Genomic DNA, 15082 nt, shown 5'->3' on the forward strand with positions numbered 1-15082 from the left:
GTAGCATTGAATAACCACCAACATTTTAGAAGAATTCTGTGATTTATGCACTTATTTTCTTTTGAAAATATTGAATTAACATTAATAAAACAATTCTCTAGATGACATAATATCAATAAATATTAGATTAGTAATACTTACTTGCAATAATTGCAATCAAAGACTGTCACGGGTGGGACAAGGAATTGTCACGGGTGGGACTCATGTGAAGTACAATCTTTTTTTTATTTAAACTGATTTTATTATGTCAGTTAGCTATGAATCAGTAGGTAACATATACTTAGAGGGCACTTGAAGTTTTAATAACTTTGTAGAACATTTTTGTTGCTTATAAATAATATACATTTTGGTATAGTATTAGTTTACAATTATGAGTACTTAATTATTTCACTTGAAGAATGTACCACTTTGAAAAAATACACTTGACCTCTCACCCACTTTCGAAAATGTCTAAATTGCCGGGAAACTCATAATATAAGGTGTCTCTAACATGTTTGACATTTGGATTCGGGAGAATAGCAAGAACTTGTTTAAACTCTATGTAGGATACATCCTGCTCGTCAGCTTTAAATACCTTTGCTGAGTCCCCAACGTATCGCGTACACATAATCTATATTTCCCCATTGTCTTCTACACTTCTCTGTGCAATTGCAGCATATCTGTATGTAGTGGATTTCTTTCTTGCAGTTTGGAACTCAACTAAAATAAATGTTCCTGGCATGATTTGTTCCACAGCTGGTTCTGAACCTGTAACTTCTTGGGAATTGGGTGTCAACAGGACATCAGGATATGATTCCTCATCACTCATCTCTGAATCTGTGTAGATTAGTGAAAGTGGGAAAACCTCCACTTTCTCTAAATCTGATTTTAGGAAAGTTCTACCACATACTACGTTACAGGTATTGTAACCGTTGAAGTAATGCTTGCTGCGAATATCTTTTATTTTTTTAACAGCTTTCCAGCGGTCATCCAGAAGGTCTCTGTTTTCATCAATGTGATCTTTTATCAGAAGAAGAAAGTTTATTCCAGAAACAGATGATTAGGCACAGTCTAAAAATTCCTGTGCATTGCTGATGATGACTTTTCTTTGCTTAACTTTGTTCCAAACAGCCCTTTTTGTTACAGCTCCAATGCCATCCACTGCACTTTTCCCATGTGATGTTGCAAAGAGAAACCATTCTCCAGACACTCCAAAGTCTTGCATCATGTACCAGAGGTTAGAAATGGTGAATTTATTCTTAAATTGACCTGCGCAACCATCAGAAAAAATTTGTATCAAGGTCAAATTGGGAAGCTCTTGTTTCAGCTTACTTATTATACTCTTCAAACATGCATAAACAGAGTACTTGTCGTGGCACAGTTCATCGCTCACAATTGCAAATGACTGTAGCCCTGTTTTCATCCAAACACAAATAGTGACCACTGTAATCTGTGTATGACTCCAATGGGCACTTTGTATCTCATCTTGTGCCAGTGCTGCATAGTTTTCTGCAAAATCTATTTGCAATATCACTTCATCATCACTAACTGATGCTTTCACAGTCTTGAAAGCTCCAGATTGCATCCTTTTGACAAAGAAGTGCTCCTTGAACGTTTTTAGTTGAGACTGAAGTTCAGAGAGAGCTTCACAAAGTGTTCCACTGGTAGTAGTCTGTTTAGGGTGACACTCATGTTTGGTCCATTTTCTTCAAGATATTATGTCACACAAATCAAACTTTCCATCTATTAATGTGTGTAAATTCATGATGCATTTCTTGCATTGACTTGTCATGCGTATTTCACTTTCTACATCACAGCAAACAAGATTCATAAGGTGAGTGTGAGTAGCAGGGAAACTAGCTATTTCTTTGTGAATGGCTTCAATGATGAAGTTGAAGTTAGCATGATATCTGCACACACATACATTGTGAGGCATTTGAGACATTAGAACAACATTTTTAGGCCGCAACTCGTAGAATTTTGAAATCTTGATATTAATATCTGGATTGTCTTGCTTAAAAAGAAAAAAAATGCTTCCTTAACTGTCATATTCATGTGATGTTTCTGCAAGCTAACTCTTTTCCCAGTTTCATGGTCTACAATAGACTTTACATCCTTTATACCAGGTGTCTGCCTGCTGATTTCATCATTTGTGAAAAAATTTTGTATTTTGAGCAGATTATCACCCGTAAGTTTACGAGATGTTTTCTTCACTACTGGGAAAAATCTGCTTTACTACCTTTTTAGGTAAGCTTTCACTTACAAGCTTTTTTATTACTGCTGATTTTTTTGAGGGGCTTGAAGGAAGCACCTTCTTTACCCGAGAAACAGCTTTGCCAAGGGACTGAGGACATTTATATGATCCTAACTGGGAAATACAGGTCTCAGACTGATCTTCAATTAATACGGATTTTAGTTTAAGTCTGTACTTCCTTTTTCTTTCAGTTTCCTTCTTTCGAGATTCCAATAAAGATTTTCCACTGGAGGATACCTTCATCTTCACATTTTCCCTTCTTCTCTTATCCCGCTCTCTTTCTTTTTCTTTATGGACATTGTACTTGCTGGTATCTTTCTTCAGTTTTTCTCGAAGTTTTCTCATATGCTCTGCTGATGTTGTTTTCCCCATTTTCTGAATAAACAGTAAGTTTTTATTTAGTGTAAACCATCAAAGCACTTGTTATATCAACCAATTTAACTTAACAATAACAAGAAGTGTTAAATGGTTTAGATTTGAGTAACATCCAAAAAACTGTCACAGGTGGGACACAATTTCTTTTTTAGATTTATAAATGATCATTTACAACTTAGAAGGTGCCTTATGGTTCATTGGATGTTTTTATTTGTTTTTCTTACTTCTAACCTAAAATATATAGAATTACTATAATTGCTGAGTTAGAAGGTAAACTTTTTCATGTTTTTTGTCACGGGTGGGACACTAAATACATAGTAACTTTTGTAAATTAGTTGCATACTTAATAACTTACCTTTCTTTAAAAACTGAAGTTTGTCAGAAAGATAAGATTCTGCTCTTGAAATTTAACAATTAAAACATCAACAATCGCTGCAACCCAAATTTAAACAGCTGCCAACACAAAAAGCAAACCTTTTGTTTTCCATCCTCATCTGTAGAATCGCCAACTTTAACTATATTTCCTCAGATAATTATGTAATTTTTATAATTTTTTCAGGACAGTAAAATTCAACTTTTGCAGATTCTAAAAACTATAACATTGTTAAATTTGGCATTTTTCCAAAAAATAAGCCTCAGGCTCAGTTTGGCATGGAATGACCCAACTGCGGTTTTCTCTGAAGTAACATCAGGATGAGACTCTGGTGGTCTATAGAAGGATGCTATTATAACATTTTGACCATCCTTAATACTAAGTCTTACCCTAACACTCTTCACATACAGCTTCAATTTCTATCTTGGTAGTTTTGAAATTTTTTGTCTACTGCAACAAATACACCACCATCACTTCCTGTTTCTCTGTTCTTTCAATATGCACTTAAATGTTCCCCAAAGTCTCACTACTCTCAGTTTCAGGAATTAACCAGCTTTCTGTGCCTAATATTACAGGAGCTTCAATGCTTTTTAGGAGCCCTTCAAACTCTACCACTTTGTTGCGATTGTTTCAGCAATTAATCACCATGATTTTTATACTCTTATCTGTGGGAGGTATTTTTTCGGCTCTTACACTGATACTTCTGCGTTTCCCACAGCTATTATTATCTGGATTGAATGGAGAGTCACCTAATCTAAAAAAAACCTTGTGTGCGCCCCCCCCCCCCCCCCACACACACACACAATCAGCTGCCTGGTTAGCTGCCTCTGATTTGTAATGCACTCTACAACTCCCATCCCTATGACACAGGTCTAGGAATTCACAGCTTAACTTGTCACAGAACACTCAAGAGTCTCTGGTTCAAGCATTCCACTATACTAAAAACCAGGGGGGCCACAATCTGTTCCAGGGTCAGTGCTGCAGATTGAAACCTTAACTCTCGACAGCCCTCCCAACACACACATTTCACGCAGCTTCCAATCACTTGACAGTAGTCAAGGTGATTTCCGGTTGCTTATGAATAGCATCTAGCTCATTCCCTGCCAGAGAATAGCAAACGCAGTGGGACTACACGAGGCCTGATGCAATATTTTACCAAACAGTGAACAAATAACTTTAGACTAAGCTTGTCGAGTCTCTTGTAATTTAAGAGTTTGATATGCTACAGATATAAAGTAGTCTCTTGGAATTTAAGTAATTTATAGCCAAAAAAGAAATATCTATTGCGCCAACAGCAAACTTGATACAAGTTTTACTACTTCTCTGGAGCGTTTTTCTGCTTATGGTTATTAACAATCTTTATGATGTCATATATCCTGAACTGTGTGTTGTATAATGATTTAATTTTGCAAGTACATTCGGTGGTGTATGTGAACAGTCTGCAAAATATGTCGCGAATACTGGTAACAGTAAATAAGAAATGAATGAACGTCACAACCGAGGCGCGAATGAACAGCGAACGCGTAGTACGGGATAATTTTTTTCCTTTATCATTATTTGGACGGTGTCAGCGAGAAAAAGTTTCATAGAGGTTTAAATTATGTGAAGGTTTTCGAAAACGGGAAAACAGCGTTTCTAGATAAATATCTAATGAATATAAAGTTAAAATTTGAGCCGTTTGCTATGGTAGTTATTAATATAATTGCAGCCCGTTGTGCAAAAGCCGGTTTTGCAGTTTTCTAAGAAACTGCCCATGAACAAATATAGCTTTTATATGCATAAGACACACACTAGATCACCCGTAATGGAAAAGAATCGCCGATTTATTCAATTTGTCTACGCTGGAGGAAGTTTGTAATAGGCCTATTTAAATTTTGCCCCTGTACTGTTGGCATACAAATGGTCGCTACGTCAAGGGCTAGCCAATTCCAAAACACTTGACCCTCATGTCTCTCTTCAACAGAAGAAAAATTCATTTTCGTTACATTTTGGAACAAATTGGTTTCGTGCACGCACCAGTCCAGTAACGTGATGACAGTCACACCACAGTCACTGTTGCCGTGGCCAACTGTGAACTGAAACTGACCATCGTGTGTGATAACGTTAACCCTGTGATACTACTGAGTATTTAATTGCAGTGATTAGTGATCTCACTAGAGATCACAGTACTATTCATAATTCATATTGTGATCCCTATCGACTGAACTTATGATACACGATTAATATCGCGAGTATCGATGGATCGATTTTCTTGTATCGAAATATGTGTCAGTCAGTGCAAGACTGCAAATATTGGTGTTCACTGTTCTGTCTGTGCTGCAAATAGTGTCCAAGTGATGGTTGGGTGTTTGTTGTGTTGCTGAAGTCGAACATCAACAATGGAGTTGACAGATACATATTATAACAAATCTGAATATGTCGAAACGGTAAATATTTTAGCTGCCCTGTGTTACTGTAGTTTTCTTACTCCATTGCATCTCAGTGACTAGGGCAACTGTCAGATTCTAATCAGTTAAAAGACGCGGATGTTGTTACTAGTCATTACAACCACTGACTCTGTGTACAGACGAAAAAACCGAAAAATAATGTTCTTAAAAAATTTGTTTTCACCGCCAAAAGTTAATTTATCACTTTTGCGATTAAATCCGTGAATATAAATTACTGCTTGGAATGTAATGTTGTGCAGGTCCGGTTTGGGATGCTGCTGCTGCTCTTACATGATTAATGATAGAGTGACCGTGTAGCTGAAGTCAGAGCTTTTCATAGCCCATACACATCATAAAACTCGTTCTCCAAGAGCAACTCCAGTGATGAAAACTTGTTTCTTTACTATATATTCCCATTCCCTTTTACAAATATATGAATAATTTCCCTAAGAGTGTCAGGTGTGGGGTAAAAATACTGTTTGTTGATGACAGTGACTACAGACAAAAATTCAACGTATTTAACAGAAAAATCCAATGAAACTCACTGAGACATCCACAGCTGATCACGAAAGAAAAGAGTAACGTTAAATGTGAAAAAGACAAACTGTATAAACTTTTGATTAAGTTAAAAGCCAAGTGATACCACCATCAAAGTAAACGGTGATGTACTAGTGTGTGTAACTGGTACCAAATTCTTGGGGATGAATGTAGATTGTCAATTGAAGTAGACAGAATATGTGGGAAGTTTTTCAAAGAGGGTATCTTCAGCATGCTAGGCTCTGCCAATCGTTGTACATATTTCATGTCTCAATGTAGCCTACTTTGTATATATGCATTCAGTCGTAAGTTATGGGATAATATTTTGGGGAATAAGTGCTGGGAACATGCAGACTATTTTCAAGATACAGAAAAGAACTGTACCAATGGTAGAAACAGGGCACATTGTACAGAACTATTCAAAAAAACTAGAAATTCTGATAGTTCTGTGTGAATACATCTGTCACAACATAATGTATACAGAGTGATTCACGAAGATATGCAAATATTTTGATATGTTATTCTACAAGAAAAACTAAAGAAAAAAGTCCATGTAAACATAGGTCTGCAAATGTTTAGTTACGGCTAATAAAAGATTTTGCCCTAAATTTAGCAACTTTGCTAATATGAAGCCTTCACAAAACTATATGATGTTAAAGTAAAGCACAATTTCCATTTATTTTATTGTCACTGGTCTGGTGAATCTAATAAAACATGTCCCACACATGTATCTGCATTACTTGCTTGTATTATGAATGCAATAGGCCTAGGTGAAATTAAGAACAACCCTGTGAAACTGAAACAAGCAACAATATCTGTTCATACACATAGAGCTAAATGCCTTGAACTCAATGGAGACATTTTTTAACATTTGTTGTGAATTTGTATGTACACTGTACAACTTCCTTAACACTAAGCTTTGTTTTTTCTGGTTTAACATGAATTCACATGTGCTATGGTATTAATAAATGCAGATTATCTGACACATTCATAAAGTTTCAGTTAATGTTATTACCATCATTTTCCAAAATTAAATTCTCTACCTCTTCTGTTCAAAACTTTTTGCAGTTGTATGGAATTTTTTTCAAAAAAAAATAATGTCTTTGCTTCTTTGGATGTTCTGGAAAACTGCTGTAGATATACATGTCTGGGACATGTTTTACTAAATTCACCAGATCAATAACAAGAAAATAATGGAAATTGTGCTTTACCTTAATCTTGTACAGTTTTGCAATGGCTTCACATTAGTGAAGTTGCTAAATTTCAGGCAAAATCTTTTGCTACCCGTGACTCCGTAAGTAAACATTTGTGGACCTATGTTTATATGAACTTTTTTCTTTAGTTTTACTTGTAGAATAACACGTTAAAATATTTGCATGTCTTCGTGAATCACCCTGTATAAGAAAAATTCTAAATCTGGACACCACAAACATCACTCTACATGACCATAAAATAAAATCCACACACTTTTTGCATATAAACAGAGGAAACAATTGAAAAACTCAATATAGTGTATTATTTCATGGAATAAAATTGTGCAATAGACAGCTACAAGAAGTAAAAGCTGTAAATGATCCCCACACCTTTTTTAGCCAAAGGAGAAAAAATAATATTACTAAATAATAGTTTCTACACTGTAAATGTATTCTTAAAATAACTACAGATAGCAACTTAATGAACATTGTACTATATATTACATAATTGGAAAAGTAGGGCCTAGTATATGAGCTATAAAAACTGTAAGAGAAATAATTTTTATAATAAATATTGACAAACATTTGACAACAGCCTTACAATGTGTATTGTTCAACAGATGAATCAATCAGTCATTATAGATTCAACCATTTGCCTTCTTAACTTGTATATTTACTTTTCTTCTTCTTGCTGACTTTCCTCTTGAAGTTGTTCACTTTTTTATTAGGATGAAATAACATGCAGATTTATGACATGTCCGCTTCTTTCCAATGACCTACTTGCTTGAAGATTAGAGAAGCATATGGGCTTACTGGCAAAGTTTTGAGTGTGATAGTGGCCACATTCAAGATGATGGTTGTGGTGACAGATTGATGTGTAGTGCAGGCTGTCGTCTCAGTTAGGTTAGAAGGTGACAATTTGGTTGGCAGTTGGCAAAATTAATTGTATTGTATTTTTTATTGGTCCTGTTGTCAACATAGCAGCTTATGCATAAGACATTGGACAAGTCAAGTTATAAATATACAGGCTGAAAGTCATTTCAAGGCATACATACTGTATTTAAGGTTACAATAATGCACTTTACATGTAAGTATTTGTATAACACATTTCATAAATTTAATTATTCTTCAATGCAGTAAAAGCAGTGAAGCTGTAAATAGAACTTTAGAGATTTTCCAAATGTATTGACCTCTGTGATAGCTTTTATGTTTTCTGGAAGTTTATTATAAAGCTTAATTCCCATGTGAAAAGTACCTTTTTGGCACAGTGCTGTGCTGATTTGAGTCATATGTAAGTTTCTGTTTTGTCTGGTAAAGTGATCATGTATATCACAGTTTTTTTGCAGTCTCCAGTCCTTACCTATTACATTTAATTTAAAGATCAGAAGGGTTTTTATATAATGTATACACATGGTAATGAGGAATACCAGATTTCGTAAACAGGGGTTTACAAGAGTCTCTAGGCTTGCACCCAAACAAGATTCTAATAGCCCTTTTTTTTGTAGTTTAAAAGTGCTATTAGCTGTTTTAGAGTTTCCCCAGAAGGTGACCCCATATCTAAGACGAGAATGAAAGTACACATGATATACATTCAATACTGTTTTCTCACTACAGCATGATTTTAATGAACAAAGAAGGTAACATGTTTTGCTCAGTTCTGCATTGAGATATTCAGTATGCTTATTCCATCTGATGTTACTCTGCAGCCAAAGTCCTAAGAATTTGGTTTCAGTATTGTTACCAACTGGTTCGTCATTGAATAGAGACTGATGCGATAAACATGTCCTTGTTAGCAACATTGTGGAATTTTAGAGCAATGGTTTTCTTACTGTTTATTACAAGCTGATTACTCTGTGCCCAGCTGCTAAGTTGTTTCATGACCACGTTTACTGTCTGCTGTAACTGTTCATCGTCGTCTCCTTTTAGTAGAATTGTGGTGTCATCTGCAAATATGATTGTTTTGTGTGCATCAACATTTAAGCTTAGATCATTTATGTACAGAAGAAACATAAGGGGTCCCATTACTGATCCTTGGGGTACACCACATTTAATTTGTTTATAGTCAGATAAGTGATTAGATACAGTTTTTAGTTCAATATTTGTGTGCTTGATGCACACTGCCTGCTTACGATTAGTCAGGAAGGAACTGATCCACTTGTTGGACAAACCTCGAATACTATATCTTTCAAGCTCTGATAGCAGAATTTTATGGTCCACCATGTCAAAAGCTTTTGACAAGTCAATAAATACTCCTATTGTTTCCTGTTTTTTGTCCATCAGGTTTAGGATGGAATTGATGCACTCATAGACAGCAGTTGTCATTGACCTCCTATTTCTGAATCCTTGTTGTTCATTACATAGGATGCTGTTTTTATTTATAAATTTCATAAGTTTGTCACACATAACTTTTTCCAGTACTTTAGAGATGCAGGAGGAAATTGTGATGGGTCTGTAGTTATTTACATTCTCTTTATCCCCTTTTTTATATACAGGGATAACTTTTGACGTTTTCAACACATCGGGAAAGTGCCTGCCTGAAGTGAGCAGTCACATAAGTGTGTGAGTACTTCAATTAGGTTTGATGCACTCTTCTTTAACATTGTTGCAGGTGTACCATCAGTACCTGCCGATTTGGAATTTTTTAGTCCTTTTATTGCTTTAGCTACTTCATTTTGTGAAACAGAACTGATGTACATTGATCCTCTACATGCACTTATTCTATATTCATTTGCCTGGGTGCTCTTAAAATTTGATTGTAACGTATTATCAGCAACACCTGTGAAAAAGTTGTTAAATGTGTTGGCTACTTCTAAGGGGTTTGTTACTTTTTTATTTTTATGAATGAATTTGAATACAAAATAAAGCCTGTTTTAGATATGAACAGTTAAAAGGGATGGGTGAGACTCTACATAACAGATACTGCTAACTAAGAGATAATATGGTTGAAGTCCATTCAAAGGTATTTCAAGACCTCGCATAAAACCTCTTGTACTTTCAGGCATCAGGAAACAAGGTTAGCAGGCAGACAGTTTTGTGTGGCTCACAAAACATAGTACTGAGTGGAAAAGTAATTGTTCAATCTGATGCCATAATTAGAGGAGATTTAGCTAATGTACGGGCAGGCCGGCATTGCATTATCAGTAAGCATGCAGTCATTCGACCACCATTCAAAAAATTCAGTAAAGGGTAAGTGCAAATTGATTATTAGCTGAGATAATTGTTGTTAAGAATTAAAAATAACACTGAAACCATTATTTATTGTCGGTAACTTGTCAATGAATGCAGTTGTATGCCTACATAAATATGTATAAAGAACATATACATATGTGAAAAAGAACCTCACACAGATACATGTTGATTACAATGTAAAACTCTAAATGGCTATTACATGTTTTCCTCTTTCTTAAAATTTTCCACATTAATAAAATTTCCTTTTATAGCATTTTTAGTGTTTGCATTTGCAGTTTTGCATATATGTAAATAGAACACTTACATCAATTAAAACAAGATACATATATTCACGGAGATTAAAATGTAAAAATTTTCAGCATATGGTAGTTATCTTCCTCATTTATAAAATATTTCACACTGTGATAACATTTGCTTTTTAAGTATTTTACAATGTTTGGATCTGTAGTTTCTGCCTTGTTGTGCATGAACTTCAACCTTATTTTATTGCTTAGTTCAAAGCCTTGTAGGCTTTGTCAGTGACAAGACAACATATAGTCTGAAATGTGCTTTATTTAATATTTAGTTAGTTATATGTTCCATAGATAATTTGAATGATTCTTTTATCAAAATGACGTGGAATGCAACATTTTACAGGATATTTGTACATGATTAGCATCATAATTATGAACCCAATATTATTTTAGTCCTACCATTCAAGTACACTTGAGAAAGAGATTTTTCCAGTTTGTAAATAAAAATTCATCCATGGAATAGAATGAGTTGCCCAATAGAAATTATTTTAGGTTATATTTAAAACTAACTTTGCTACCTGTCAGACATAGTATGTTATTGGGCAAATGATCAAAAATATTTGTTGCTGCATACGGAACTCCTTTCTGAGCCACTGATGGCTTCAATAATGAGTCATGAATGTCATTCTTTCCTGTAATATTGTAGGTATGGACATCAATGTTCTCCACAAATTGTTATGGATTATTTACAATGAATTTCATTAGCAAATATATGTATTGTGATGATGCAATTAAAATACCTACCTCCTTGGAGAGTTACCCACATGATAACTGCATATGAACACCACATATTATTCTTACAGCTCACTTTTGTGTAATCAGTACTTTCTTTCTGACTGGTGAGTTAACCCAGAAAATGACATTAGGGATGAAAATATGCAAAATGTGTCAGGAGGTTGATTGATTTGTTTCCAAGATTAGTAATTATATGAAGAGAAAAAGTAGCTGAATTTAATCATTTAGGAAGCTCATTACTATGCTTCTTCTAGTTAAAGTTTTCATCAGTATGGGTACCCAAAAATATCTACATCTACATACATACTCCTCAAGCCACATTATGGTACATAGCGGAGAGTACATTCTGACACTACTAGTCATTACCTTTTCTGTTCTTCTTGCAAATAGAGCAAGGGAACAATGGCCATCTCTATGCCTCCATATGAACTCTAATTTTTCTTTTCTTCGAGGTCCTTACACAAAATGTATGTTGGTGGCAGGAGAATCGTTCTGTAGACGACTGCAAATGCCATTTTTCTACATTTCCCCACTAGTGTTTCGAGAAAAGAATGCCGTATTCCCTCCAGGAATTCTGATTTAAGTTCACAAAGCAACCCTGTAATACTCACATGTTGAACATCCCCATAATAATCACATGCTGCTTTAGCCTACCAGTAACAAATCTAGCAGACCGCCTCTGAATTGCTTCAAGGTCTTCCTTTAATGCTACCTGATGGGCATCCCAAACACTCAAGCTGTACTCGACAATGGGTCACACTAGTGTTCTCTCGCTGATCTTCTTTATAGGTATGCTGCACTATCCTAAAATTCTCCAAATAAACTGAGGTTGACCATTTTCCTTCCCTTTCACCATATTTACATGCTCGTTCCATTTCATATTGCTTTGCCATGTTATACCTAGATATTTAATCAACTTGACTGTACCGCATATCACATTACTAATGCTGTATTCGGACATTATGGTATTGTCTTTGTACCTATTTGTGTAACTTAAATTTTTCTACATGTAGAGCAAGCTGCCATTCATCATACCAATGAGAAACTTTGTTTGAGTGATATTGTATCCTCCTACAGTCACTCAATGGTGACACCTCCCTGTTTGCCACAGCATCACTAGCAACCAGCTGCAGAGTGCTGCTCACTGTGTTCATCAGTCCCATATACTCGCACCTTTCTTAACAGTCTGCGGTGGATCACAGTGTCAAATGCTTTCCAGAAAACTGGGAATATGGATCTGCCTGTTGCCCTTCATCCATGGTCTGCAAGATATTGTGGGGGAAAAGAGCAAGCTGAGTTTCGCACAAGTGATACTTTCTAAATCTGTACTGATTTGTTGACAGAAGTTTTTCTGTCTCAAGGAAATTTATTGTCTTCAGATAGAGAATATGGTCAAGAATTATGCAGCAAACCAAGTTGCAAGATACTGGCCTGTATGTTTGCAGGTCTGTTCTTTTACTCTTCTTAAGAATAGGAGTCACCTCTGCTTTTTTCCCAGTTGCATGAGACTTTGTGCTGAATGAGAGCTTTGTGGTAAATGCAACATAAGTAAGGGGCTACTGCTGTAGAATACTCTATGTAAAACTAAATTGGGACTTATTTGTTTTCAACTCTTTCAGTTGCTTTTGTACACCAGGGATACCTATTACTATGTTCTCCATATGTGAGCCTGTGTGACGGTCAAACAATGGAATGTTTGTTCAATCCTCCTGCATGAATGATTTATTAAAAGCATAATTTAAAACTTCAGCTTTCGTTTTTTGCTGTCTTCTATCGCTACACGTGTCTGGTCAGAATTTTCTTGGTTTCTCAGCAAGATCTTTTGCTGTGGTATGATGGTGGAAATTGTTGTATGCTTCACGCATCCATCTTTTTACTGGTGCACAAGTTTCTGCTAACTTTTGCCTGTTAACATTTGCACTTTTTTTTAATGGAGAGTGCAACAATCTCTGCTTCTTCAACATTTACTAAATTTTTTTTTATTAAATCACTGTGGGGCTTTTTTTGTCCTTAATCCATTTACTTGGCACACACTTCTCCAGAGCCAATTTACAGTCAGTTTTACTTTTCCCATAATTCCTCTAGATGTCCATTATATTGGAACTAAATGGTATCTATTCATTGCCTAAGTGGAACGCTAACAATTACTTACCTGCTCTTTCTAGCAAAAGTACTGTCCTACCCTTCTTGATGAATTTATGAACTTCAGTAACCATTGTCACTGTGGTGACATCATGATCACTAATCACTGTCTCTATACTGACATTGCCACTAAGGTCAGGCCTGTTTACAGCTTCAAGGTCTAAAATATTTTCATTGTGTGTAAGCTGTCAAACTAACTGTTTGAGATAGATTTTGGAAAATGTAGTCAAAATTACTCCACAAGACTGCTTGCCCATACCATGTGCCATGAATCCATAGACATTCCAATCTATCCTGGGTACGTTAAAGTCGCCTAAAACTAATATTGCATGATCTAGATATTTCCGCTCTACTCAGCGTAGACTTTCTTTGAATGATTCTAAAACTATCACAGTAGAATTGGGTGGCCAGTGAAAACATCCAATTATTAACTTGAGTTTGCCTAGACTTGTTACTCGCATCTAGATAAGTTCACAGTCAGACTCAGTTTTGACCTCGATAGACACAATATTTTTGTCGACTGCAGTGAATACTCCCCCTGCTCTGACATCTAATCTGTGTTTATAATATAAGTTCCATGCCTAGCTAAATATTTTGGCATTTTCTTCCTCATGATTTAGCAAGCTTTCGGTTCTGAGAATAAGTTGAGTGTGACAACTTCCCTGAATAGCAGTAAATTGGGGAACTTTGTTAAGAATACTTTTTTTGTCCGGTAGTGAAGCTTGTAATCTCCTCCCTCTTTCCTTATTCCATCTATTGTCCACATTAGTCTTTTTTGTAGATTTGAGATGAGCGAAGATTACAGTAAACTTTCTAGTTTACTTAGCTTTTCATGTAGAGTTGGCTCCAGTTCTTCTTGTCTAGGGGTCTGATTCTTGAAGCTGAAAATGTCACATTTTAGATCCACATTGTTAAATTGGTCTAATGAAATTTGAAGAATTTTTGTTTTTACATAAATAAATTTTTTGACATTTTAGTATATCATATAGTCTTTTGATTTTTCACAGTAACAAAGCCGAAATTACATTGTTCGCAAGTTGTTGTTGTTGCTGTTGTTGTTGTTGTTGTTGTTGTGGTCTTCAGTCCTGAGACTGGTTTGATGTAGCTCTCCATGCTAATCTATCCTGTGCAAGCTCTTTCATCTCCCAGTACCTACTGCAACCTACATCCTTTTCTGAATGTGCTTAGTGTATGATTTTTACCCTCCACACTGCCCTCCAATGCTAAATTTGTGATCTCTTGATGCCTCAGGACATGTCCTAACAAACTGATCCCTTCTTCTAGTCAAGTAGTGCCACAAACTTCTCTTCTCCCCAATCCTATTCAATACCTCCTCATTAGTTACGTGACCCACCCACCTAATCTTCAACATTCTTCTGTAGCACCGCATTTCGAAAGCTTCTATTCTCTTCTTGTCCAAACTATTTATTGTCCATGTTTCACTTCCATACATGGCTACACTCCATACAAATACTTTCAGAAACGACTTCCTGACACTTAAATCTATACTCGATGTTAACAAATTTCTCTTCCTCATAAACGCTTTCCTTGCCACTGCCAGTCTACATTTTATATCCTCTCTACTT

At 35.6% G+C, this 15082-nt stretch overlaps 2 protein-coding genes across 2 annotated transcripts in view; one reads left to right on the forward strand and one right to left on the reverse strand.

Moving 5' to 3' along the window:
- Window positions 1–1687: 1687 nt before the first annotated feature.
- Window positions 1688–3710, reverse strand: LOC124596780. The gene is made up of 4 exons (XM_047135895.1): window positions 2964–3710; window positions 2178–2608; window positions 2056–2113; window positions 1688–1993 (listed from the first exon to the last, which is right to left on the reverse strand). The coding sequence occupies exons 2-4, from the start codon at window positions 2603–2605 to the stop codon at window positions 1688–1690; spliced, it is 792 nt and encodes a 263-aa protein (XP_046991851.1). The 5' UTR covers window positions 2606–2608; window positions 2964–3710.
- A 1528-nt stretch (window positions 3711–5238) lies between these two features.
- LOC124618910 (dynactin subunit 5) overlaps window positions 5239–15082 on the forward strand; it is a 46588-nt gene continuing 36744 nt past the window's right edge. Inside the window, exons 1-2 of the mRNA XM_047145385.1 lie at window positions 5239–5407; window positions 10136–10323. Coding sequence (XP_047001341.1) covers window positions 5360–5407; window positions 10136–10323 — 236 coding nt within the window. The 5' untranslated portion in view covers window positions 5239–5359. The remainder of the gene's footprint in view (window positions 5408–10135; window positions 10324–15082) is intronic.

This window comes from Schistocerca americana, chromosome 1 (assembly GCF_021461395.2).
Source record: "Schistocerca americana isolate TAMUIC-IGC-003095 chromosome 1, iqSchAmer2.1, whole genome shotgun sequence".
Classification (NCBI taxonomy): domain Eukaryota; kingdom Metazoa; phylum Arthropoda; class Insecta; order Orthoptera; family Acrididae; genus Schistocerca; species Schistocerca americana.

Coding starts and splice junctions, on each gene's coding strand:
- LOC124596780 (XM_047135895.1), bottom strand. CDS start 2,605: ATGGGGAAAACAACATCAGCAGAGCATATGAGAAAACTTCGAGAAAAA. Junction 2,114..2,177: donor AGTAGTGAAGAAAACATCTC/GTAAACTTACGG, acceptor TGAAATCAGCAG/GCAGACACCTGGTATAAAGG. Junction 1,994..2,055: donor ACCATGAAACTGGGAAAAGA/GTTAGCTTGCAG, acceptor TTTCTTTTTAAG/CAAGACAATCCAGATATTAA.